The sequence below is a fragment of the Ochotona curzoniae genome, unplaced genomic scaffold (assembly GCF_017591425.1).
Source record: "Ochotona curzoniae isolate NIBS_2020 unplaced genomic scaffold, NIBS_Ocur_1.0 contig_3520, whole genome shotgun sequence".
NCBI lineage: Eukaryota > Metazoa > Chordata > Mammalia > Lagomorpha > Ochotonidae > Ochotona > Ochotona curzoniae.
Window position 1 is genome coordinate 33,154,532 of NW_024465894.1, and position 27,151 is coordinate 33,181,682.

Genomic DNA, 27,151 nt, shown 5'->3' on the forward strand with positions numbered 1-27,151 from the left:
TTGCCTCTCTGCGGAGACACCCTGCCCTCGGGCCCAGGAGAAGCCACTCCCAGCTCTCGCTACCAGCCAGCTTCTGGCATCCCTGCGTTTGCCGCCTCTATGGGCTTGCACACTCTGGACCCTTCCAATTGACGCAATCCTCCAACATGATCTTGGGTTCCCGATATTTCCAGGGTTCACCCCTCTTGTAAACTTCATTCCCATGTCTGCAGAGTCTTAAACGAAACTCTTGTGGGGCTAGTGCCATGGCAAACCAGGCTGAGCCTCGACCTGCGGGGCCAGCATCCCATATGGCATGGGTTCTATAGTTCCAGCTGCTCCACTACTGATTTAGCTCCCTGCTGATGGGCCTGGGAAAGCAGCAGATGATGGCCCAAGTGCTTGAGCCCTGCACCCACATGGGAGACCCAGCTGAAGCTCCTGACTCCTGGCTGCAGCTTGGCTCTGCCCTGACCACGCAGCCAACTGGGGAGTGAACCGACAGATGGAAGATTCTCTCATTCTCCTAACCACCCCCTCGTTGCCTTTCAATTAAATAACCAAATCTTGAAAGAAGAAAAGAAAAACCTTCGGATTTGAAATCTCAGTCTTCAGGAAGCTGAGAGCCTTGCTTCACTTTCCCTTGCACGCCCCTGAAAATCATTTGGCTCTTGTCCCTTCTCTGCAGAGGACTCCTTGGCAGCTCTGGCTGGAGTCGTTCCCGCTGCGTATTGTGTGCCAAAAATGGCCACCTCAGGGCTCCTGTGACCTTTGCAGAGGCATCTCGAGGCAGAGGCCTTGTAGGGGGATGTCTGTACATTAGCTGTGTAGATCCAGAGGCAGGTGCCAAGATCTCCAGGGCTGCAGTGGGAGGCCTCACCCATGAGCTCCACAGCAGAGGGGCAGGGAGATGTAGAGGTTGCCAGCAGAAACTTCTGGGCTGGGTAGCTGCTCCCCTCAGGGCCCCCCAGAACCATTTGCCAGCCTGAGTGGCCTCTGGAGGCACCTGCCACCGATCTGAAGGCCATGTGGCTCATCCGTGGTGGTCAGGAAGCTTCCAGGACCCTGGGGACTGGGCAGTTCCTTTATCTCCGCATTCATGGGCTCCTCTCGCAGCCCAGCATCCTGGCTGCACCTGCCTGCTACTTCAGGTGCTGATGTGATGAGCAGGCTGATCCACTGCTGCACTTGGCTCTGAATGTTGCAGTGTTGGGAGGGGACTTGAGGGGAGAAGTCCCAGACACCAGGGTCCTGCTCCCACCGGTCAGCCCGTGGTGTTCTTACAGACACGTGCGCTCATCTCATCCTTTCTCCTTCTGCCACAGCACTACACAGCATAAATGCCCTGCCTGGATGCCACTGCTGTGTTCCGGACTGTCCTGCCTGCAGCACATGTTCATGTGCCGTATACATGACCCAGTGCCTGGGCTTCTGCTAGAACAGCATAGAAAGAACCAGGACACCTGCTCTCTGGCCCGTGCGATGGGGTAGCAGGCTGTCTCCACCTGTGACGGTAGCATCCCATATGGGTGCCAGTTCGTGTCCTAGCCAGCTTTCTGCTAACGTACCTAGGAAGCGGCAGAAGACGGCCCAAGTACTTGCGCCCCTGCACCCACATGGGAGACCTGGAAGAAGCTCCTGGCTCCTGCCTTTGGCCTGGGTTAGCCCCAGCTGTGGCAGTCACTTTGGGAGTGAAGTAGCAGATGGAAGATTTCTCTCTGTAACTCTTTCAAATAAAAACAAGCAATTTTCCCCTAAAACATTAGCTTATGTATTTGAAAGGTAGAATGACAGAGAACAGACAGAACAGTATCTTCTACCCATTGGTTTACTCTACTCTGCAAATGGCTGCAACAAGCCGGGAGCCTGGAACCCCACCCAGGTCTCCCATGTGCGGTGCAGCTACCCACACACTTCTCAGGTGCATCAATAGAGCTGAATCAGAAGTGGAGTGTCCGGGACTTGAACCAGTGTTCTGCCATGGGATGCCTGTCACATCAGCTATGGCCTCACCCACTGGACTGGCCTCAGCTGTTCCTTTATTCTAAGATAATTTCTGGGTGAATCCAAGAACCCAGAGGACCTGATCTGAACCCCTCACACAGCATAGCCTCCCTTCTTGAAGCTCCCTGGATGCTCAGAAGTTTGGGGATGTGCATTGCATCCCAGTGTAAGGTCCAGCTCCCCGGAAGCTGCCCCCCATGTCAGTCAGAATAACGGCCTCTGCCAGGCACCCATAACCCTGGAGCCGAGAGGGAGGCCTCACCCTGCTTCACTCCTGTAGGCCTCTTTCCAGATGAGCAGACTGCTGCCCCAAGAATTCCTCACATTTCAGTGTCTCCATACAAGGCATGCTAAGATGGCTGCAGCGGCTCTGTATGCGAGTGCTTGCCTCGGCCTCTGCCGGCTGTGCCGGTCACTGTGGAGACGCTCCCTGCCTCGGGGAGCTAGCTGCTTGTTCCAGTCATCCCGAACCTTATCCAAAAATGGTGAACACACTTGCCTACAGCCTTTCTGAAACGCTTCCAGAAGATCCGGCCAAACAATGGCTTGTTGTGGCTGCACGTGTTCAGGAGCACAGACTGGGAGTCTCTAAAGCTTTTTTTTTTTTCTTCAAAGATGAATTTCTTATTTGAAAAGCATAAAGACAGAGGGGAAGAGAAAGAGATGTTCATTTCTCCAATGGCTGGACTCACCCAGTGTGAAGCCACAGGGGGAGCAGGGGCCCAGGTGCCTGTGTCATGACCCAGTTGCAGCTGTAGGCAGCTGGCATAGAAGTGGAGCAGCCAGGACTCAAACCCGAGCTGATACGCAACCACGGTGTCTACACTGCTGTGGGTGTGTGTCTACACTGCTGCGGGTGTGTGTGTCTACACTGCTGTGGGTATGTGTGTGTCTACACCGCTGTAGGTATGTGTGCCTACACCGCTGTGGGTGTGTGTCTACACTGCTGTGGGTTGTGTCTACACTGCTGTAGGTGTGTGTCTACACTGCTGTGGGTGTGTGTGTGTCTACACTGCTGTAGGTATGTGTGCCTACACCGCTGTGGGTGTGTGTCTACACTGCTGTAGCTGTGTGTGTCTACACTGCTGCGGGTGTGTGAGTGTCTACACTGCTGTGGGTTGTGTCTACACTGCTGTGGGTGTGTGTCTACACTGCTGTGGGCTGTGTCTACACTGCTGTAGCTGTGTGTGTCTACACTGTTGTCACAGCTGTGTCTGCACCTTACCTGTGTCTTCTACCTGCTGGGCAGAGCTGCCCTGGGCACCTCCAGCCTGATGTCACCGCCCGCTCTAAGTGGACCCGCACGGCCTTCTTCTTGGCCTCCAGCCATGTCACCTGCTCTCAGTGAACCCACGACCTTCCTCTCGGCCTTCAGGCATCTTGGATTCCTTGCCTTTGCAGCTGGTCTTTTGATATTTAAACTGTTAGACGCTGTGGAAGGCAGGCATCGGGCAGGCACCTCACCAGAGCGCAGCAGTGCAGGGCCAGGCAGGAACAGGCCGCCCGCTACCTTGGCCCGGCCTCCCTGGCTCTGCTCCCACCCCGAGCTCGTCAAGAGGCCCGTCCAGGAGAGACCTCGTAAACCTTTTTATTGTGTGTATTGCACAGTCACCCGGGGAGCGGCAGGAGACACTGCGGTCCTGGAGTCCTGCTTCCTGTTGGCTGCCAACGGCTCACACAGTGGCACTTTTGCCAGGGACATGGTCAGTGTGTAAAACAGGGGCTCAGGCAGTTCTCACACTGACACACGCCACTTGAGCCAGGCTCACGCAGTTGCCTGGGAGCAGCATGACGGTCCCTGCAGAGGCTGGCCCACTGTCGCACATCATCCTATCTGCTCTGTGAGGAGGATGTGCAGAGCTTCGGCCTCTGGGGGACTTCCTGGCGCACCTCCCTGAGTGGGAGGACACTGGTTCGCTCTCAGGGCAAGGCCTGAGTCCCCCCTGGGGATGGTGGAAGCCTGCCTTATGAAGGAAATGAGTGCAGTGACAAAGACAACCACAAGGACCAGGACGATGGGGCCAGGACACAAGACAGGCTGGCTTACCGCCCCCCCACCCCCTGAATTGAGGTGGGGGGAGGCCCAGGCAGGGCCTGAGAGTCACTTCTGGCCCTGCACAGGGGCAGCTGGCGTGCAGACCCTCGCAGAGTCCCGGGGCCACCACAGGGAGGAGGGGCCGTGGCCCAAGCGCTGCTTCCTCCAGGATGAAGTCACCTGTTGGAGGGCGGGGGCCTGGACACAGATGCTGGCTGCGAGCGGCCCAGGCGGCTCAGCTGCTCCGCGCTGGGGCTCGTCTGTGGTTCAGGGAGTCGATGTAATGAAAGATGGCCCCCAGGGCCCAGCTGGTCTCCACGTTGTCAATCTTGCGTGTCAGCTTGAAGACAACCAAACAGAGTTGAGACGAGCCCATGCTGGACTGGGGCTGCCCTCACACCCTGTAGGGCCTGGGCAGTGCTCACCTTCAGCACCTTGTTCCTGGGAAAGCCGAACTCCTGCAGCAGCAGGCTGATGTAGGTGAGGTCCATGCACACGAACGGGCTGCTGCGTGGCTGCGTCTCCAGGGTCCGGCACACTGCGGGGACATGGGGGGACGCTCCAGATCAGCTACCTGGGAGGAACACCCCAACTCCACTGGCCAGGGAACCCTGTTTCAGCTCCTCCTTGTTCCTACTAGGCAAGGATGGGCTGCAAGGTCAGGTGCAGCAGGGACCCACTCGCTAGTCTTGGGGGGCACAGCAAAAAGCCACACCACCCCCCTCCAGATGTTAATCTACTCTTGCTCCTGGGGAAATGGGATTATCTCCACAGGCCTTCTTACAGAGTTCTGTCCTGTTGAAGGTTCACAGCGCCCTGTGTCCACAGGACATGCCAGGGAGAGACACGAAGATTGGGACAGAGAAAAGACAGTTTTATTCTTGGGCTCTGCAAATCAGGGGCCACAACCCAAAGGGCAGAACACTGATTGACATCAAGGCTTTGCAGATGAGGGGGTGCGGCTGGTGGAGGGTGGAGGCCAGCAGGAGGGCAGGGCAGGGGCTCCTGGGTGAGCCACCCGTGCTGCATCCCCACAGCTGCTGTACAGGGCCCAGGGCTCCATCAGGGCCACATGATGATGGTAGGTTAGCCAGCACAGCCCAGGGAGACGGCTGTGGCGGAGCAGCAGTGAGCAGGTGGTGAGCAGTGAGCCCAGGGACCCGTTCCCTATAGCCCTCTACAAAGCACTGGACAGCAGAGTTCCCAGCCACACTTCTGAAGGCCAGCTGCTTGCCAGAATCGCAAAGCAAGCCAGGGCTGCTGTGAGCACCACGTGGAGCCTGGCCTCGACTCGGACACCTAAGCCTGCTTCTCCCACAGCAGGCAGGACAGCAGCACTCACCATACTTGGCTGCCGTCTCGAAGTCTCCCACCACGAGGCTGCCGCCTTTCTCAGCATCTATGGGACCAAGACAGACAACCCCAGCTAAGGTGTGAGGCTGGCACCTGCGGCCTCCAACCCAAGGGCTCTGAGCCCCAGGGTGCAGATGGTAGGGGTTTTTGCTGTGGCCAGCCCTTCCGGTTGATTGTGGAGGGCAGCATGGCAGAGGATGTCTTGGGGGCTTGCTGCACACTCCGGTCCTGCAATAGCCACCCCAGGGAACTTGACTAGGACCTCTGAAGTTTGCAGACTGAGAATACTTGTAGGTGTAGAAAAGCCCAGGGGTCTAAATGCGTCCTGATCCATGGCACTGAGTTGGAGGCACTCTAGGACCTACTTGCCAAGTACAAAATAATAACTGAGTAATTGGGAAGTCAGTGAGGACGGGTCAGGGGTTGTGAGCATGGGGTAAGGGATGCAAAAGGGCCTCCCACCGCCTGTGTCAGGGTGCCCGGTGCCAGCCCCAGGAGATCCTTACTTCCCGTCTAGCTTTATGGACCCTGTACGTTCCTGCTCCAGCAAGGGGTGGGTCAAGCTCTCTCTGGGGGCCCCAAAAAGCAGCCTTGGAGACCAGCTCCCAGCTTCCCGGGCCAGTGCTGGGCCCTTGGCTTCCCTGCTGTGTGCTGGCCCTCCCAGCAGCCCACCAGTCAGAGCAGGGGATGACACCTCCCCTTCTGTGGGGTGGTGGGAACCCTTGATGCAACAGCTTGTCCAGACCTGGACAGACTTCCAGCTCCAGCACCCACGTCTGCCCCTATACGGAAACCGGACAGACTTTCTGGTAGGGTGAACATTTGAACCAGTGCATGGAATCTGTCTTTCAAACAAATAACTCTTTGTTTGTTTGTTTATTTGTTTAAACAAAATGAGAACTTAGGTTTGGCTCTGTGGTACAGCAGTTAGCCTGTCACTTGTGACACTGGTCCCGTATGAATGCTGTTCTGAGTCTCAGCTGCTCCACTTCCCGTCCAGCTCCCTGCTAACACACCTGGGAAGGCAGCAGAGGATCCCAAGGGGTCCTGCACCCACAGGGAAACCCTGGCTGCAGCTCCAGGTTCCTGGCTTCAGCCTGGCCCAGCTCTAGCTGTTAAAGCCATTTGGAAGATTTATGTCTCTCTAACTCTGTGTTTAAAAAAAAAATCATTTTTATCTGAAAGGCAGATTTACAAAGCAGGAGGGAGACAGAGATCTTCCATAACCCAGCTGCTCTGAAGACAGGAGCCCAGGGTTTTTTTTCGACCATCTGGGTATAGGGGCCCAAGGACTTGGGCCATCCTCTGCTGTTTTTCCAGGACATTATCAGGGAGCTGGATCGAAATGGAACAGCTGGGATTTGAAGGTGCCAATACGGGATGCCAGCTCCGCAGATGGAAGCTGCCCCAACCCTGCTTTTAAAATGAATATTAATAGTACTAACAAAACAAGGAGCATGTACTGGGGTGATCTGGAAGAAGTCAGCCTTCAGGGATGGGCAGCCCAGGGCCAGGGCACTTAGACTGTGCTCAAGGGAGAGAGGGGGAGGGGGATGCCCAGCCACAGCATGGCCAAGCAAGGGCAGGGGACTGCTGCCTTGTTCCTAGCGCTGGCTCTGGGGAGCTGGCAGGGTGCCCCAGGCAGGCAGGTGAAGTGGTCTGTCTTGGGTCAGCTACTCGGGGAGAGGGGGCATCTTCCTGCTGATCGGCCCACTCTCCCATTCAGCCCTGTCAGGGTGCCCTTGGGCCTCTGGGGAGCTAGAGTTGACATCCACTTCCTTCTGGGAGGTCTCGTGCTCAGCCCTGTTTCCACCCACAGTAGGGCATTCTCAGCTGACGTCACTAAGAACACCTGTGGTCTGTGCCCACTAATGCTTTGTAACCCTCTCTGGAATCTCCTCACAGGGTCTGGCTGCAGGGGACTTGAACACCTGGCCTTCCCTTCCCTGGCTCACTGGCCTAGAGGGAAGACCGTGCCACCTTCCCCAGAGCCTGGGCCCAGAGTGGATGCTGCGTGCAGAGTCCAGCAATATCATGAGCCAGTTCAGGGCGAGCCCTGTCGCCTAGCAGGCATAGCAGTCAGCAGCAAAGGGCTAGGACCTCCTCCTCCTCCCCAGAGTCCCACCCCCCAAGGCCTTGCCCACCATCCTGGTGCACCTGCTGTGGTGGGCCCAACCTCATTCTTACCGATGAGGCCGACGCTGGCCGCCAGGTCATAGTAGTAGGAAAAGGCATAGAACTCCACGTGCTTCACTTCCTCGGTGCGGTGCACTTTGTCCTGCAGGACCTCGGACACTCTGCGGGCACATGGCTCGTACAGGCTGGCTGTGGGAAGAACGCAAAGGTGGCAGCTAGCAGGCCTCAGCTCCTGCAGGCCAGCAGGACGAGAAGCCCTGAGAACACAGGTGCCAGGAGAGAGCAAGGCCAATACTGAGTGGCCTCCAGCGGGGCCTGGCCCAGGGCTCCCACTTACCCACACTCAGCACTGACCCTGCTCAGCACACCCCACTGACCACCTCCTCCCAGAGTCTCAGGGCAGGCCACTTCCCACACCTGTGCAGCTGGGCAGGACTCTCCAAAGGGTCATGGCCAGCTCTGGAGAGGGTCCTTATCCTGCCCAGGCTGCCCGCTCTCCTGCAGCCTTCCTTCCGGGGCAGCCCTGAGCTGGGGACTAAGAGCAGCTCTTCCGTCTGTCCTGCTCAGATCACACTGACCACTGCAGTGCAGCACACACAGCTGTTAGCCTGGGGCCACGAAGCTGCTGCTGTTCCACCCATCTTAGGTCAGGGCACCCGTTCTGTCCCCATTCCCACTCTTGCCACCTCCTCCCATACAGGCTTTCCCTGCTCAGCAATGCTCCCTGGTGTTCATTCTCTTCCAAGCTTGCTCCCGGCTCCTCCCACTGGGATGCCAGCTATGCTGTCCTGCCTGGCCCTGGGGGGACACCTCCTGTGCCTGCTGTCCAGTCCAAGGCCAGCATCTCACCATTTCTTTTTAGAAGAAATTAAAGGGCAGTTAGGAAAGACCGCCCAGGGTGCCCCTCCACTGACACATACACAAAGGGGCTGGGCAGCGCTCCTGGGCTGCTAGCCCAGACATGGCCCTGTGTTCTTGGAGCCAATGTCTTGGGCCAGGGCCTGCTGGCCCACGTAAGCGTTTGGACACAGACAAGGGAGCCTTGTGTGAGGTTCCAGGCAGGTTCCTGCAAAGGCCTTCTAGAAGGTTCTTTTGGAGCCTCCTGCATTTCTCAGGGCAAGGACAGGCTTGTCTGGGTGCCCCTCACCCCCAGTCTGGCAGCTTACCTGGGTATCCCCACCCCTACTTTGGCTGGCAGCTTACCTGGGTACCCCCACCCCCAGCCTAGCTGGCAGCTTACCTGGGTACCCCAACCCCCAGCCTGGCTGGCAGCAGCACTCTTACCTGGGTACCCCCACCCCCAGCCTAGCTGGCAGCTTACCTAGGTACCCCCACCCCTACTCTGGCTGGCAGCAGCACTTTTACCCGGGTACCCCCACCCCCAGCCTAGCTGGCAGCTTACCTAGGTACGCCCACCCGCAACCTGGTTGGCAGCTTCCCTGGGTACGCCCACCCCCAGCCTGGCTGGCAGCAGCACTCTTACCTGGGTACCACCACCCCTACTTTGGCTGGCAGCAACGTTCTTACCTGGGTACCCCCACCCGCAGCTTGGCTGGCAGCAGCACTTCCCTGGGTACCCCCACCCCCAGCCTAGCTGGCAGCTTACCTGGGTACCCCCACCCCTACTCTGGCTGGCAGCAACGTTCTTACCTGGGTACGCCCACCTGCAGCTTGGCTGGCAGCTTCCCTGGGTACGCCCACCCGCAGCCTGGCTGGCAGCTTCCCTGGGTATGCCCACCCGCAGCCTGGCTGGAAGCTTCCCTGGGTACACCTACCCGCAGCCTGGCTGGCAGCAGCACTCTTACCTGGGTACCCCCACCCCCAGCCTGGCTGGCACTTCCCTGGGTACGCCCACCCGCAGCCTGGCTGGCAGCTTCCCTGGGTACCCCCAGCCGCAGCCTGGCTGGCACTTCCCTGGGTACCCCCACCCCCAGCCCAGCCCAGCCAGCACAGTGCTCTCACCTGTCTCTTGGCCAGCGATCTGGTAGGTGATCTCTGCATGCTCCCATTCCCCTCTGAAATTGGGCGGCAGGCAGGGGCTGAGTAACTCCTGCCTGTCTCTGGCTGAAATGGAAAGGTGAGCGCCAGAGGACGCACAGGGCACTGCAGTGCTGTGCGGCGGTGTGCCAGACTGAGACACATGCCTCCTCCTGCCTACCGCGTGGGGTGCTCCCATGGGGGGTGACATTCCCCCCTACCCTGGCAGCACGGCTGCTCTGTGATTTTCTGCAGCTCATGTCCCCTGGGGACCTGGGGATTCCAGGCACTGGACAAGCTATTGGGTCAAGGGTTCCCACCACCCCATGGGAGGAGGGCTGTCATCGCCAGCACACAGCAGGGAAGCCAAGGGCCCAGCACTGGCCCGGGAAGCTGGGAGCTGGTCTCCAAGGCTGCTTTTGGGGGCCCCCAGGGAGAGCTGCTCTCCCAGCCCTGGGGTCCAGCTGGGTCTGCGCTGCAGGTGGAATGCACAGGATGTCGAGGCTGTGACTTAAGGGCAGCCTGGAGCTCCCCGGCTGGGGTGAGGCCTTGTGGAGAGGCAAGACGCAGACACAGGCTCCTGCTACCCCCACAGCAGCCACAGAAGCCCCAGGACCTCTGGCGGGGACGGTGGGGGAGGTGAGGCCAGCCTCATGTGCAATCACTGGACACCCAGCAAATGACTGCTGTCGGCTCCTGTGTCACTCTGACCGGGGCCAGTCCACCATTCGGCAACAGATACCAAAACCACTGGGCTGGCGACACAGCCCCCCAAACGCCTCAGCAATGCTTTCTGCAGGAAGACCCTGCATCTGCGGGGCTAGGGGAGAAGAGTTCGCACACCCGGGCCCAAGCCGAGAGCCACAGGCGGCCCTGGGGGTCTGAGCAGTGCCTGCCCTCACTGCATGGACATGGTTTCCCTTTGCTGTAAGGCGGAGACCACCAGTTGAGGAGTGACACTAGGACTGGGAAGGAAGAATTGAAACAGGACATGTGTGGTAAAATGCCAACTCCTCAGGAACACACTGCTTTGCAAGAGCCAGGCTGAGTGTCAGAGGGCGGGTGCAGTGGGGGCAGGGAGGCCGAGGTCCTCGGAGACGCTCTGCGTGCGTGGGAGGACTGGCTGATGCTTCCACAGGGGTCCCAGCGATCGCCAAGCCCCCAGTGTGTCCAGGCAAGGTCACGAGGCTCACGGGATGGAGAGCAAAGGCCTAAAAGAGCTGGGCTCCATCCCGGCCACCCAGCACGTCTGGAAGGAAGGGCCAAGCTCAGCTTTTTAGGATCCTTTAGAGAATAGGGGATGCTGAGGAGGGCACTGTCCAAGGCTGGAATCGCAACAAAGAAAACTTGCCGTGTCCTGACAGCAATGGCCCCAGCACCCCTCTGCAGGGCTCTCTCGCCCACCCTAGATCGAGGTTCTCTCTCCAGAGTCCTAAAAACACAGCAAGCACGAACGTGGGTGACAGTGGGCTGCGAACACGCTCCAGCTCAGCCTCACAAACAGCTTTACCTAAGTCTCTTCAACAGACACAACTGAGAACGCAGAGTTCACCCCTCCATGTCCCTGCCAGGGTGCCACTACAGGATCCGGGTCATGTCCCTTGCGGCCAGCAGCAGCTCCAGCCTGGGCAGGGCAGCGAGCACCTGCTGTGGGAAATCCTTTCTGAGGCTGAAGCCGCCACCCTCCCGGAAACAGGCCGTGGCCTCGAACGCTACTCACCAGGCTTCCCCTCCACACCACCCAGGATGGCTAGCCGTGCCGACATCAGCCCGAGCCCCAGGTAGCTGTGGAGACAATGCCAGGGGGATGCGTGTCGGCCTACCAGGGCGGGACCCAAGTGGGAAGGGTGGCGCTTGTGCCAAGGCAACAAACGGGCTGGTGGAGCTCAGAACTCTCAGTTAAATGACCGAGGGCGGGTCAGGGCTGTGGATGCTGTGTTAGTGATGGAGGGGACACGGCTTTCCATGGAGAGCTTGGGTGTCTCCAAGCAGGAAGGCAGGCAGAGGGAGGAGGAAGTGGCAGGAAGGCCTGGGTTCCCAGGCCGGCAGCAGGACAGGGTAGGGCCCCCTTCCCTGACTCCCCAGCACCAACCTATACGAGTAGAGGCGGAAGGTCCTGTTGAACATGTGCAGGGCAGTCAGGTGGCCGGGCGGGGAGCTCTGCAGGGTGCCCTAGGAGGGAGGAGCTTGTTTCCCACTGTTCTCTCCAGCACAGCAGTGTGCTTCCTACCCACTCGACTCGCTGGGAAGAACGGGGACAGGTCTAGGAGGTTCCCATGGTGACAGAAAAGGAAGTGGGGTGGGCAGTGAGAAGAACAAGGCAACTCCTTTCAAAGGACATTTCCCTTGTTCAGCTGACATGGCCAGCTGACGCTCCAGCTCACATAGTGGTGGGAGCACACAGGGCTTTGTGTGAGGTCGGGTCAACCTGGAGGGGTCAGTGGTCTCAGATGGAACACTCGGGGCATTCGGTCACTTCCTACCTGCCCACCTGCAGAGCAGAGGAACCATCCTCTTCACTGTCTTTGGCTCAAAGGATGCCAGTCCTGCCTAACTGATCACCCCACTAATGGCGAGGTGTCTGGGGTGGGCACTGCAGTATAGCAGGTGAAGCTAGTGTACATGGATGCTGCTTTGTGTCCTCGCCACTCTGCCCCTGCTAATGCTCCTGAGAAAGCAGAGGAGGACGACCCAAGTGCTGGCCCGAGGCTGGGAGACGCTCCTGCCCTCAACCTGGCCAGCCCTGGCCCTTGCAGCCACTTGGGGAGCGAACCCGTGCATGGTTGACCTGTTTCTCCCCATCTGTAACTGTGACTTACAAATAAACAAACCTTTAAAACAGCTATGACAAAAGATCTATTTTCAGCTTCTGTTTTCTGTGCAGGAGGCTTTAGGAGCTAACACACCTGGCGCTCAGTGGGCTCAGGGGGCGCGCAGGACTTTGGCTTCTCCAGGCTCCCACGGGGCAGGGCCTGGAGGCAGGGGGGAAGTGGGGCTGGGTACCTCCACGCTTGGCAAGAAGGTGATTTGGGTGGATCCTCCGCCCAGGTCCAGCATGCCCACGCTGCTCCTCCCTGGGGTCTTCAGGCTGCCTGGGGAATGGCAAACACATGGCAGTCGTGTGAGAGCAGTGCAAGATCAGAAACAGCCTAAATGCCAGCACCTTAATGGAGGGGCAATCAGGCCTAGACGTAGCCAGAGCCGGGTCAACATCTCTATTTAAAGGCACACTACGCATCTGAGGAAGAGCTCACTGGCTCAGGTGGCCACCGGGCAGGGACAGGTCGGCCAAGTCCCCAGGGCTCACCTGGCAGGCAGACCCTGAGTCTGATGTTCCCACCAGGGTCCCAGCCCCGTCTCCACTCCCCAGGAGCACCAGAGGCAGAGGCCCCTGATGGCTCACTCCATCTCTCTCCACTTCCTGGCAGGAAATGTCTTTTTCTTGCTTATATCAGACACGCTGCCCCTCCTACAATTCCAGCAAAGGGACAAAAAATCTAAGCAAAATGAGCCCATCACAGGAGCTGACATTTCTGTCACCTTCTGTTTTCCTGGCAGAGGATTCTCCCCTGTAAGGTGGTTGGCATCACACACTACTTGGTACTCAGAGACAACACAAGTTTCCTTTACTGCCTTGTTCACAAGTAACGCAATGGGGCCCCGGGGTAGAGCAGGTGGTCTGCAGGAGGCAGATGGGGGCCAGAGCGGCCAGGAATGAGCTCTAGTATACACACACCTGTCAGTTTGCTTCTGCCTTGAACCGGGAAGACACCTCCATCTATCCCCATCAGCCTGCTTTGGGCCAGCAACACTGTGAGACCCCAAGGTGCTACTGGAAGAGGTAGCAATGGGGACCTGGTTCCCCAGGAAGCCCTGCCCAGCCCCCTGTCGCAGGTGGCGTTCATCTGTTGGCCTTTGCCATGCTGTGGATACACACCTGTTAGGAAGTTGACAGTGATCCATGCAGAGACGCCTGCAAGAGAGACCATACTGTAAGCTCGGGGGTGCAACACAGACCCTCCTCACCCACTCCCTGCAGAGGGGCGCTGCTCGGAGGCCCATCCAGAGGCTCCTGACAGACTGCTCTAGTGCACATGGCACTCAACCTTTTGTCCCAAGGCCGTCTCTGATGTGTCAGCACCAGCTGCTTGCTTTGGCTCCTTCCTCCCACACAATAGTGCCTCCAGAGGCAGCTTCGGGACTAGGCCTGGAGCAGGTGCTGCCCAGACACACGCTCTGGATGCTAAGAGGGTGAATGGCAGCTGGGCTGGCACTGCAGCGTTGTCCTTGCCCGTCTCCCTCCCTCCAATCACAGGGACAGTATGCCCAGCTGGCACGAGGAACCCTGCTGCACTGCAGCAGCCCCAGAAATGTGGGCAAGTCACTATACCTTCATCCGTCCCATTCATGATGGAGACGCAGTCATCCTCCACCAGGAAAGGTGACGCCCTAAACACCTCCTCCACCTGCAAGTACAGAGATACTGCTTCAGAGAGCCAGGCACGCCATGCCCCCGCAGGTGGCTCCCTGAAGTCGGCTGTGGTCCTGGCTCTGCCGGAGGGGGCCTCCCGTCTCACTTCTCAGGGCTGCCCTGGTGATCTGCCCAGGAGAATGGAGCGGGTGGGCTGGGCTGGAGCACAGGGAGCCTGCTGGGTTTCCAAACGCCATCATGATTGAGAGGGATGCGAGAGGAAAGGGCAGACATCCCTACCAGGTAAAATGTAGGGACACCTGCTCAGCCTGGAGATCCCCGCTCCAGCAAGCCAGGTGAAAAGAGCCTAGCACCAGGGCTCTTTCCCAGTCTCTGGGTCTCTGGACACACAGCTGTGTCCCCGTGGTCTGACTGTGGGGCTATTGGTGGCACCTGTGTCCCCGTGGTCTGATTGTGGGGTTGCTGGTGTGGGAGTGGTTAGGGAACTGGACACGCACCTGTGTCCCCGAGGTCTGACTGTGGGGCTGCTGGTGGCACCTGTGTCCCCATGGTCTGACTGTGGGGCTGCTGGTGGTACCTGTGTCCCCGTGGTCTGACTGTGGGGCTGCTGGCATGGGAGTGGTTAGGGAACAGGGCAGGTGATGCAAAGGAATGTCCTTTCCCAGTCTTGGTGCAAAGTGTGGGCAGCTGTGGCCATGAAGCACCTGGGCACGCAGGGCTGGCAGAGATACACCAAGCAGGTGGGCATGCAGCACCACTGGGGTCCAACAGGGCTATTGCCCTCCAGGTGCAGGGAGAGCTTTGAAAGAATGTTGCACTTTTAGAAGCAGCAGCAATTTTCCTTAGCATAAACATGGATTCACTATGGGAAACATGGATTCAGTGTCACCAGGACAAAGTCCTGCACCGGTGGTGGAGCTGCTGCCAGCATCATTTCCGAGGGGCAGGGCCCTGTCCAGCCTGGCTGTGGCTGGGAGGGCTTTACCGGGGTAGGGCTCACCTTCGGCAGCCAGGAGGGCTTCTCCAGGGGTAGGGCTTACCTTCTGCAGTAGCTTCTGGGCCTTCACTCCTGGTAACAGGCGCAGGCCGGCCGTGGCCTTGAGCACCAGAGGGGTGGCCTTCCAGAAGTCAAACGGGATGTCCTGCTTGGCGACATCCAGCAGCTCCTGGATTCCCTGGGCGCTCTGTGGGCATCGCAGAAGAAAAGCAGGCCTGTGAGATCCCGGCCCTGGCAGTGACTGCTGGTCCACTGCGGCTGGCGTGCGACACCCACACCCAGCCCCAATACCAAGCCTCATGGGTCCCAACTGGATGCTGGCCCTGTATCCCGTGAATCTATACAGAGGAACCCGGATGCGGGTGAGCCAGTGCTGTGCAGGTGGCGGGCGGGAGACGAGCTGGCAACGTGAGCCTTGGCCTTGTCCATCAGGGACAGCGTTCCAGGCATGTGCAGGTGTACCAGTCAAGGTCGCAAGCAAGATGAAGTGGGACAGAACAGACTTCCTCACAGACACGTGGACAAGCTCGTGAGGCTGTGGCAGAAGGCAGCCTGCAGGGGAGGGGGCTGCCACCCTGTCTGTGTGGCTTGCACCTCGTCGCCCTGAACGTGTGTTTCACCTGCTCAGCCGATGGGAGTTGAACACTCCGAGTTCATGCCAAAGACATCTAATGAGTTCTCATCTGATGGCTAATGTAGTATCACTGATTTCAACATTTTAAGTAAATTTGCTTGAAAGACAGAGTCACAAAGAGTGAGTGAGGCACAGGGGGAGACACAGTGAACCTTCCATCACTGCCTTCCACTCACTCCCTAAATGGCCTCATTGGTCAGGGCTGAGCCAACCACAGCCAGGAACCTGAGCCAGGAACCTGAGACCTTGCAGGTCTCCCCTGTGGGTGCAGAGCCCCAGCACAGGGGCCATACGTGATCAGGGAGCTAGACTGGAAGTAGAGCAGCCGGGGCTTGAACCAGTATCCATATGGGATGCTGGCGTAGTGGACGGCAGCCTAACCTACATTCAGTGTCCTACCCACCAGTGTTTTAATATTTATTTTCACCTACTTTAAGGACAAAATAACAGAGAGAACAAATACCATGAGACAAAGGGAGGGAGGGAGGAGAGAGAGAGAGAGAGAAAGAGATTGTTTTTTCCTTTACTGGTCTACTCCCCAAATGCTGGTGACAGGCCAGGCGGGGGCCAGCTGAAGCCAGCGCCCTGGGACTCCGTCGGGGTGTCTCCTGCGAGGGGCCGGATCTCTGGCATGTGAGCCATCAATTACTGTTTTCCACGATGCGTGAGGCGGAAGCTGGCTCCGAAGCGGAGATGCCAGGATTTGATGTGGAGGCGGTCGGTTAGCACAGGCAGCGGCTACACCCACTGCACCACACTGCCTGCCCAGCAACTGGAACTGGAGCTAGCTGAGCAAGTTCCCACTCTCAGCAGCCTCAGGCCGCCCTATTCTGACCTGCAGGACACGGGAAGTGTCCCTGTGTCCAGCACACTCACACTGCGAGCACTGCCAGCCGTTCGCTGGGCTGCAGGGTCAGCAGTCATACTGTTATGGCTCTGCGGTGCTCATGTGCAAGCAACCCTCGTATTATTTCACAGCAGTTCAAGGCACCCCAGCACGGATGCTGGTCGTCCGGGCACGCCCAAGAGAAGCTGTAACCCGAAAACAACACACGGGCGGGTGCTAAGATCCATGGTGAGGAACAGATTTTCTGGGAAGAGCATTGTGGTGTAACAGGTTAACTGCAAGCTGTGGCACGTGGCACTGGGATCTCATACGGTGCCAGTTCAAGTCCCAGCCACCACTTCCACTTGTGATCCAGTTCTGTTGTGGGAGAATTCTCTGGGGAAGCAGTGGAGGATGGCCTAAGTCCCTGGGACTCTGCACTGACGTGCACACCTGGAAGCTCCTGGCTCCTGGCTTCGGATCAGCTCAGCTCCAACCATTGCTGCCACTTGGGAGGTGGAGCAGAGGATCCAAGTTGCCTCTCTGTGTAAATCTGCTTTTCCAATAAAAATAAACAAATCTTAAAGACCACAGCATGTGGCAAGGGCTCAGTCTCGATGGGAAAGGCATGAAGCCACAGAGTTTGGTGCTATTGGGATTTCAGGCATCCCTGGGGGGGCTTGTAATGTAACCCTGCAAATGTGAGGGGGGCTATGGCACATATGCTGAGACCGCATCTGTGGTCCCTGATTCAAGCAGTGCACCGGGAGGCTGGGTGTTGGGGTGCAGTGGGATAAGCCACTGCCTGTAAACCAGCATCTCACACTGCAGGGCCAGCTTCTGATCCGGCTCCCTGCGAATGCTCCTGGGAAAGCAGCAAAGGATGACTCAAATGCTTGGGTCCCTGTACCCACACGGCAGAGCTGGCTTCCATCTGGCTCAGCCTGGCCTGGGGAGTGAACACTGGATGCAAAATGTCTTTCTCACCCTGCCTTTCAAATAAAACAAATGTTTAAAAAACAAACAACCCACCCACCCAAAAAGACATATCTAAATGCCCAGGAACCCATTGAGCAGCCAAGCACACGAATGCTGTGGTGGACAAGTAGCTGTCTCACGTTAGTGCAGCCAGAAGCTCAGACCTCAGACCTTCCAGTGCTAACACGCTTAGGAAACTCACAATATGACAGAACAAATTTCTTTTGGGCTTATTCAGTCCTGTGGACCTTGTTCATGTGCATTTTTTTTGGTTGTTGTTGTTCTAGCTTCAATTGTAGCTGCTCAAAAGCATGAGAATTGTGTGTCATTCACAGAGTTAAATTAGCCCCAAATATCTGAACGCACAAATGTTCACGCGAGCTTTTCCTGTCGGTAGTATCTGTGCTTCCCAGCTGCATCAAGACCTGGGGGTGGGTCTGCCCTGGACGTTGCTTGTATGCTGCGGGCAGCGCCTCTTGGGGAGGTACAAGCTGTCCACGTCTCTCTCCCACCCATCCTGACTGGCAGGGGATGTCTTCCTCCCAGGCAGCACACAAGGAGACAGAGCCGGCGAACAGACAGGGCAGGGGGCTCGTCACCTTGTCCACATCATCAGCGTAAGCAGAGAGGCCTGGCTTCAGTGCTTTGAAGGTTTCGTGGGTCAACGTGGGAGTTTCTAGAGCGGAAACAAAGAAACAGTCATGAATGTTCCATGAAGGTCTGACCACCCCTCTGACCACCACACCTCAGACACGGGGAGAGCTGAGCACACAGCCCACCCCCATGACGGGCACCCCTCTAACCGTCACACCTCAGACACGGGGAGAGCTGAGCACACAGCCCACCCCTAGAGGGCTGTGGTTTTGCCTATTTCAGCTTCTTTAACTCAGCACAACAGGATAAGTGGGATACTTGGTGTTGGGATGGGACTTTGCCCTGCTCCCAGAACTTATTCATTTACAAGGCTGTGTGGGAATAGTTAAAGACAGAGAGGCAGAGTAGCCATCCCGATTCACTCTTCAAATGTCCAAAACCACCAGGACCCGGGATGAGGCTGCGAGCTGAGAATGCAACCCAGCTCTCCCACCCGTGAGGCAGGGATCCAGGGCTGGACCCAGGATGAGGCTGCGAGCTGAGAATGCAACCCAGCTCTCCCACCTGTGAGGCAGGGACCCAGGGCTGGACCCAGGATGAGGCTGCGAGCTGAGAATGCAACCCAGCTCTCCCACCCGTGAGGCAGGGACCCAGGGTTGGACCCAGGATGAGGCTGCGAGCTGAGAATGCAACCCAGCTCTCCCACCCGTGAGGCAGGGACCCAGGGTTGGACCCAGGATGAGGCTGCGAGCTGAGAATGCAACCCAGCTCTCCCACCCGTGAGGCAGGGACCCAGGGCTGGACCCGGGATGAGGCTGTGTGGGAACAGGCAGGGACCTGGGGCCATTGCTGCTGCTTCCCAGGGCGTGCACTGGCAGGAGTTAGGAGCAGGGACCACACTCAGGCCCTCCCACACATCATACAGATGCTTTAATCCAGATTTGCTTATTTGAAAGTTAGAGCGAGAGAGATCTGCCATCGGCTGGTTCATTTCCCAGATGACTGCAACAGATGGAGCCAGGAGGTTCATTTGGGTCTCCCATACAGGGGCAGGGCACAAGCACTTGGGCCAAATTCTGCTGCTTTTTCTAGGCTATGAGCAGCGAGCTGAATTGGAAGTGAAGTAGCCAGGACAGGAGCTGGTGTCCATATGGGGTGCTGTTACCTCCGGTGACGGTTTGATGCACAATACCACAATGTTGGGCCTCTAATCAGCTTCTGAACCACTGGTCTAAATGTGGGCCCTGTACATTAAAAAAAAAAAAATCAACTGCCACCCACACATTTATATATCAAAAAACTGCATCTTTTAAAGTGTTACATCTCAACATAGTTCATTCTTGAACATAGGAGGGTAATTTCAACTTGTGAATACAAACACTCTCTCTAGATGTGGGCAGGGATGCATTACAGCAAACATCCAGACATTTCTCGTAGTTTTCAAACAGCGAATGGTGGGGGCTGGTATTGTGTTGCAGTGAGCAAAGCTGTGCCTTGCAATGCCACCATTCCATACAGGTGCCAGTTCGCACCCAGCTGCCCACTTCCGATCCAGCTCCCTGTTAACAGCTCCCTGCTAACGCACCATGGAAAGCGGTGAAGGTTGGCTCGAGGGCTAGCGTCCCGCACACTCAGTCGGGAGACCTGGAAGAAGCTCCTGGCTTCCTGCTGGCTCCAACCTAGACCCTTGCGGCCAGCTGGGGAGTGAACTAGCAGATGGAAAATCTCTCCATGTCTATCCTCTCTCTATAACTCTGCCTTCCAAACAAAATATACATGCATGCACACACACACACACACACACATATATATATATATATAAAGCAAATGGTTAAAAATCAGAAGCAGTCTGGACTCCCATGGCTAAGAAAGGAAAATTAGGGCAGAGAAAGGAAAAAAGAGAGGGAGGGAGAGAGGGAGGGAGAAAAGACTTTCCCAAAGACCTTTTTCTCATTGGAAGATGAGATGCTGGGGTCTATCTGTTGAAGGGCACATGCTGCCGTGGGCCCAGCTGCAATTACATTCAAAAACACATAGTATCCACAGAATGATCTAGCATAACAGGTGACATTGGGAGCTCGGGGTGCCCAGTTCCAGCAGAGCAGGGAAAACTACCACTGTGTCCAGCTGAAGGTGTGACACATTGGCCAGTGCTGTGGCAGTGCTGTGTTGGGCAGCTGCTTGCAGTGCCAGTACCCCTTAAGGGCACCAGCTAGAGTCCCAACTCCTCTAATTCCGATCTAGCTCTCTGCAGATGCACCTGGGAAGGTGGCAAAGGGTGCCCAGGTGCTTGGACCCTGCCATCCACACAGAAGACCTGGTTTCAGGTTAGTCCTACCCTGGCCAGTGCAGCCATTTGGGAAGTGAACCAGTGGATGGAAGATCTCTGCTCCAGAAGGGACAGGGAGGAAACGAGTTCCTGGGGATGAGCCTCCACGTCCAGTGCCAGCTGCCCACAGTGGGCGATAAGTCCCAGCTGCTCTCTGCCTTCCCCCACCTCGACCTCCTGGCTGTGGCTGAGCAGGTGACCCAGCTCCAGGACCTGGGCAGGGGCCCCAATCTCAGCACTGATGCCCTTGTTAGCTCCCCACTGTCCAGATCTCCGACAGCAGGTGGACAGGCAACCTCACAGCCTCTTGGCTGCCCTGCTGTTGTGGTCACCGCTTGCTGATCTAAGAACAACGTGGCAGTCCCTTGCCCTGTAAGGAACTCAGCTATCTTCAGGACCCCAGGGGAGCCTGAGGCAGGGCTTCTAAGCTGGTGGGAAAGAGTGGAGGGCCGAGGACTCTGAGGCCAGAATACCTCCAGGCAGCCGTGCAAACTGGAAGACGTGGATGCGTGTACCAGTGCTTCCGGCATCAAACATGATCCCATAGAAGACCTCAAGGTCCCGTGCCGCTGCTGCTGTCTCCGGAGCGCTGTGGGCCTGCGGACCCCAGGGGGCACCCGGGGCCATGCCAGAGATGCTGAAGAGAGCCTGGGTGGTGGAAGCCCGGTGCCATTTGATGTAGACGACGTAGATGAAGAGGCCCACGCACAGTCCCAGCGGGTACATGACCCTGGTCATGCGCAGTGTCCCATGGCTGGGTAGTTTTCTCATTTCTCTGCCTGCTTGGCACCCTGCTGCAGCAGCTGGAAGAACAGGAGCAGAGACAGGAAGGAGTTTGGTGAGGAACCACCCTGCATCCCCTGCCTGTCGCCACCGCACCCCCAACTCCCGGCCTCATTGAGTCCTTGCAGTGGGTCTGACTGAGGTCTCACACCCCTTGTGAGTGCTGGACTGAGCAGGCTACAGCTGCTGGCCATTCCAAACACACCCACTGTCACAGTGCTCACTCATGAGGTGACCCACGGCCCGTCCCTCCAGCAACCGCAGAGAGCCAGGGATAAAAACCAATGTGACAGGGCCCGGCGGCGTGGCCTAGTGCCTAAAGTCCTTGCCTTGAACGTGCCAGGATCCCATATGGGTGCCAGTTCTAATCCCAGCAGCTCCACTTCCCATCCAGCTCCCTGCCTGTGGCCTGGGAAAGCAGTCGAGGACGGCCCAAAGCTTTGGGACCCTGCCCCCGTGTGGGAGACCCTGAAGAAGTTCCTGGTTCCTGGCTTCGGATCGGCATAGCACCGCCATTGTGCTCACTTGGGGAGTGAATCATCAGATGGAAGATCTTCCTCTCTGTCTCTCCTCCTCTCTGTATATCTGACTTTCCAATAAATAAATAAATCTTAAAAGCAAAACAAAACAAAAAAACAACCAATGTGACAAAAGCAGAAAACCAACAAACCCTGAAACGCAGCTCCTTTTCCCTGGCAGGTTCCTAACAGATGGTTCCTTTCATCCACCCAGCGTGTTCCTGCCAATGGGGACCCACTGGCCTGGAAGCCAAAGCTATTAAGGATTCTATCAGAGTAGCTCAGCAACGCCATCTGCGGTTCAGTGTGCACCAGAATGAATACCTTTGTTCTGGTGTTGCAAGTGGCTCCTGGGACAGGGCAGTGTGTGGGAACCAGGACAAGCAGCAAGCAGCTCACTGGGAACCCGTGTCCCTTCCTCCCTTACGCTCAGCCACAGGAGCAGTGGCCATTCCTACTGGGGCAAGGTGCTGTGGGTAGTGGCTCGGTGGCAGTGTGTCCTGGTGGGCAAGTGGCTCTGGAGGCACAGGGACCCCTGGGCCACACCTGATGCACTGCCAGGTCCTTCTCTCCCACGGTATCCCTTCCTTCACTTCAAATTCCCCTGTCCTGCTTTGAGACTCAAAGCAATCTCTCAATCAGAGACTCACTGTTGCAATGAGGCAGCAGCAGGACCACTGGCCCTCAGGATCTGTGGACACAGACCTGCGCGCTCTGTCATCTCTCCCGCAGTCCTGAGTCTGGAGGGTAAGCTCTAGATCCTGAGCAGGGAGTAACCTCCCTCTGTGTGTGGCCCCTGGACTGAGCAGGGCTTGCTCTGCCATCATCAGAACCCTCTCAAGAAGGGCCGTGAACACTGCACACCCATCAGGGACTTGGCTCTGACCGGAATGTGCACCTCTCAGCCCCAAGCACTCGTGGGGCCCTGTGGGGTGCAGGACTGCAGCTACGGTGCAGCTCCTCATTGTGTGTTTTGCAATGAGCACTGTCTTCTTCCCGCCTTGCTGGTGCTGTGTCTGGCTTGCTACACACAGGGGGAGTGCACCCAGTGCTGGGAGTCCTGCAGCAGCTGCTTCATCTGTCAGGGGCCTGACACTGCCTGCAGATGTGAAGATGCGCACCAGATGCAGGCTTGTGCAAGTGTGGCCAGAGGCCACACAGCGGGGGATCAGGGACAGAGACGGGTTGGAGGATGCTCAGGAATGGCCACACTGCGGGGGACTGAGACGGGCTAGAGGATGCTTGGGAATGGTCACGCCAGGGACAGTGAGCTGGAGGACGCTTGGGAATGGCCACGCCAGGGACAGTGAACTGGAGGATGCTTGGGAATGGCCACACCAGACACAGTGATGGGCTGAAACACACTTAGGAATAAATCAAAGAGGTCCTGCAGGGGTTTTCCTTGGCCCCTCCTCTCTGAGTTCCCGCTGCACACGCACCAGTGGCCTCTGGCCCCTGGAGCTGAGGTTCGACAGTCACCGTTCTGGCTGACAGGCCGGTCCCCAGGCTGCAGTCCCAGTAGTCCAGCCAGCCAAGCTGGGCAGGCGCCTGGATGGATTTACACTCCACAAGCACCTGCTGCAGGCAGGCCTGTAGGGATCTGGGGACAGGCCGTCTCTGCTGGGCCCCGCTGTGGCCTGATTCTGGGTCTCCTTAGGGTCCGACTGCTCTCAGGAAGACGCTGTGACTCCGGCCCAGGTGTGGCCCCTGCAGCTCACCCTGACTCCAGGTGCCCCCAAAGCAGTGTCTCCTCCTGCTCGAGAACTTGGCAGGACATCACCTGCACACACAGTCCAGCAATGACTGTGCCAGAAGGGACATGGAGGAAACGAGTTCCTGGGGATGAGCCTCCACGTCCAGTGCCAGCCGCCCACAGTGGGCGATAAGTCCCAGGTGCTTCCTGCCGATGGCCTGGGAAAGCGGTGGAGGATGGCCCAGTTCTCGGGTCTCTGTCCTCCATGCGGGAGACCCAGAAGAAGCACCTGGCTTCAGCTCAGCTCAGCTCTGGTTCTTGGGACCATCTGGGAAATGAACCAACAGATGGAAGACCTCTGTCTCTCCCTCTAACTCTGCCTTTTAAATAAATAAATAAAAAGTCTTAAGGGGGAAAAGGAAAATAGCTTCCTTTACAACAACACTTTAAAGAACAAAACACTGAGGAGTAAGCTGACAGAGGGCGTGAGAATCTCCTACACTGAGAACTATGGGATACGTGACAAAATCAAGGATGATGCAAGCCACTGGCGATCTCGGTTCCATGCACTGGAGGACCTGGGCTAACAACACTATCAACCAACACAACGCCATCAAATGCCTTAGACATTTTCTTCCTCTCTCTCTCTCTCTTTTTTTAGAAATAGAACAGAAAGATCCTAAAATGATTTTCAAGACACTAAACTGCTCAAACCATTGATAAACAGAATGGGGTGCCTCACACATTCTAACTCGAAAACATGCTCCAAACAGTTTGGTACCAGTGTAAAGACTTCTACGCTGAAGCCAACGAAACAGAATGGAGATTCACAGCATGACGTCGTACGGATCTGGGCAACGAGGGCGCCAAAGCCACAGAGCCAAGAAGGCAGTCACCTTCACAAACGATGCCAGGAAAGCTGGCCGCATGAAGGAGCAGACTAAAGGCCCACATGTAAGACCCAAAACCTTAACATTCCTACAAGGCGACATAGGATGAAAGAGTCCTGACATTGAATCTTGGTAGTGACTCCTCAAACAGGACAAGAAAAGCAACAGATGTCAGTGGGATTACACGAGAAACCTTCTCTCAAAACAAAAACACGACCCGTGGAATGGAGGAGATACGTGTAAGTGAAGTCAAGCGCAGCCGTGCCCCATCCTTGGGACACACGCTTCAAGGCTCTCCCTGTTGGATGCCTGAGGCCACAGGTGCTCTGGCGCCCCAGGAATGCAGTTCTGAATCACTTGATGAGGGTGGCATGTGCCAGGGATGTCCAGGCAGTGCAGAGCGCACAGACACGGAAATGTCACAACTTCTGAACTGGTAAATCATCTTACCTACACGACCTGCCATCGCAAAAAAAGGTTACACAACACACAACTGAACTCCATTTCCGTCTGCAGTAAAGTTTAACTTGTAATAGTCTCAGAAAGATTAGACATACCAGTAAGATGGAACTTGTACGATATCCTTAATAAAAGCCACAGGAATATGGCCTTTCTCAGAACTTGCTACGATCTTCGTGTCTTCAGTAGATGATTTCTGTTTTCTTTCCTAAGTTGACACTGTGATCTTTTCAGAAGAAAAAAACAACCTTGCAGCTTCTTTGGCACATCCGGATCGCCAGTGCTGTGGGGCCACCTTGAAGCATACAAGCACTGTGACACAGGACAGCTAGGGCTCCAGCACTACCAGCCACAGAGTGACCAAAGAGGGCCGTGCATGCAATGTGGATTTGCAGGGCCACGAGATGGTGCAAGATTTTGTCACAATTTCACAATTCAAACTTTATACAGGGTTTATTTCAGGAATTTTCTACTGCCGTACTTTTGGACCACAATGGAACCAAAACTTCAGGTAAGGGGTGATTGCTCTTTCTGATCTAATCAGGGGTTTATGATGAGAACATGGAAAGAACTCCTCAAACTAAAAAAATAAATCTGCAACCAGAAGAGGGTCAGCACTGTGGCAAGGCATCCTAAGCCTCCCCTTGCAGTGCCGGGATCCCACAGGGGTGCCGGTTTGTGTTCCAGCAGCTCCACTTCCCATCCAGCTCCCTGCTTGTGGCCTGGGAAAGCAGTCAAGGACGGCCCAAAGCCTTGGGACTCTGCACCTGCGTGGGAGACGTGGAAGAGGCTCCTGGCTCCTGAGTGGCCAGCTCCAGCTATTGCGGCCATTTGGAGAGTGAACCAGCAGATAGAGATCTTTCTGTCTCCTTCTCTCTGTAATTCTGTCCTCCTAATCAAAACAAACTGATCTTAAAAAAGAAAAGAAAAGAAGCCAGCAGGTGTCGGTGAGGATGTGCACTGCACTGTAATGGCACAGCTGCTGCAGAAAGCACGGCTCATCTCCCACAGTCACGGCGGGGTCACCGCAGGATCCAGCATCACTCCCTCTGGGTAGGGGCCTAGAGGAACCGAACTCAGGATGTCCAAGATTTACCATGACACTCACGACAGACACGAGGCAGCAGCAAATCACATGTCCAGTGCAGACCAGGCAGACGTTAAACATGGGCTGCACGCCCACTGGAATGGAAATATCCAGTCTGAGAGGGACCTGTGGACATGTGCCACTGTCCAAGTGATGGATGTGGAAGGCCCTTTGCTGAGTGACAAGGACAAGCATAACCTTTCCAGGACAGAGATAGAAAACGGGCAGGCAAGGTGCTGTGGGGAGCAGACAGGGAGAATGTGGGAACAGAGCTCCCCTGGAGGCGGCGGTGATGCTGCCACCCTCTGTGGCTGTAACATATGACATGCTCTGTATGCTCATCTGTCAGTGTCCGAACAGGTGGGATGCATGCTTCTGCAAGTGCATGGTGCTGGGGGCAGTGCTGGGGCAGCACAGGGGCAGCGCTGGGGGCAGGAGGCAGTGCTGGAGGCAGGAGGCAGTGCTGGGGCAGCACAGGGGCAGTGCTGGGGACAGGAGGCAGTGCTGGGGCAGCACAGGGGCAGTGCTGGAGGCAGGAGGCAGTGCTGGGGCAGCACAGGGGCAGCGCTGGGGCAGTGCTGGGGGCAGGAGGCAGTGCTGGGGCAGCACAGGAGCAGCACAGGAGCAGTGCTGGGGGCAGGAGCAGTGCTGGGGGCAGTGCAGGGCTGTGCAGCGGCAGTGCTGGGGGCAGTGTAGGGCTGTGCAGGAGCAGTGCTGGGGGCAGTGCAGAGGCTGTGCAGGGGCTTTGCAGGGGCAGCGCTGGGGGCTTTGCAGGGGCAGCGCTGGGGCAGTACAGGGGCAGCGCTGGGGCAGAGCACCCTGCCCTCCAGCCCTCTGTACATCACTGCCAGACTCCCACTTCCATACTAAAGGACACTCGCTTGGGGGTCCATCCCCACTGGGTGCATGGCACCTCTCTGGGTACAAGCAGCAGCACTCTGATGCAACTGCTCAGCCAAAGCGTGCTGTTGTAGGAGGGCGGCTAATAGTGCAGGAGGAGGATGGAGGGCCCCACGGTGCTCCAGCACAGAGCAGAGACCGGCAACGACCTCAGTCGGAAATCGCCCCAGAAATAATCCTATGGTCTCACCACCATGAAGGCCTCTTCACACCACCAAGCTTCCTAACACATCCTGTGTTGCAATGAACAAGTCAGCAGCGGCTTAACCAAATGGCTCTGCTTTCAACGTGTCTACCCCTTTACAAACACCCTCCACCCAGCAGCTCCTGTGTCCGGCACCCCCAGAAACCGCTGCCCTCACTCCCCACTGGACTGCACCAAGTGCTGGGTGTGCTGGGCCAGGTACTTGCCTGAGGCTGTCCAGCTGGCAGGTGCTGCAGCAGACAGGGGTTCCTGGCCTGGGTCTCCAAGTCGAAGGCGCTTATCACTTCACTTTTCCTATAAACAGATGACCCCGGTTAGACAACCAAAAACGCTCAAGCCAAC

The 27,151-nt window shown here is 56.9% G+C and overlaps 1 protein-coding gene across 1 annotated transcript; it reads right to left on the reverse strand.

Annotated features, from left to right (window-relative positions):
- Positions 1-3,488: 3,488 nt before the first annotated feature.
- Positions 3,489-25,302, reverse strand: ENTPD6 (ectonucleoside triphosphate diphosphohydrolase 6). The gene is made up of 14 exons (XM_040981034.1): positions 24,716-25,302; positions 20,748-21,077; positions 17,951-18,027; positions 14,957-15,100; positions 13,875-13,950; positions 13,422-13,457; positions 12,488-12,576; positions 11,577-11,656; positions 11,205-11,269; positions 9,470-9,571; positions 7,559-7,696; positions 5,361-5,417; positions 4,444-4,556; positions 3,489-4,358 (listed from the first exon to the last, which is right to left on the reverse strand). The coding sequence occupies exons 2-14, from the start codon at positions 21,043-21,045 to the stop codon at positions 4,254-4,256; spliced, it is 1,380 nt and encodes a 459-aa protein (XP_040836968.1). The 5' UTR covers positions 21,046-21,077; positions 24,716-25,302; the 3' UTR covers positions 3,489-4,253.
- Positions 25,303-27,151: the final 1,849 nt, after the last annotated feature.

Coding starts and splice junctions, on each gene's coding strand:
- ENTPD6 (XM_040981034.1), bottom strand. CDS start 21,045: ATGAGAAAACTACCCAGCCATGGGACACTGCGCATGACCAGGGTCATG. Junction 13,458..13,874: donor CATGAATGGGACGGATGAAG/GTATAGTGACTT, acceptor TCTCTCTTGCAG/GCGTCTCTGCATGGATCACT. Junction 5,418..7,558: donor GGCCAGCGTCGGCCTCATCG/GTAAGAATGAGG, acceptor TTGGTCCCATAG/ATGCTGAGAAAGGCGGCAGC.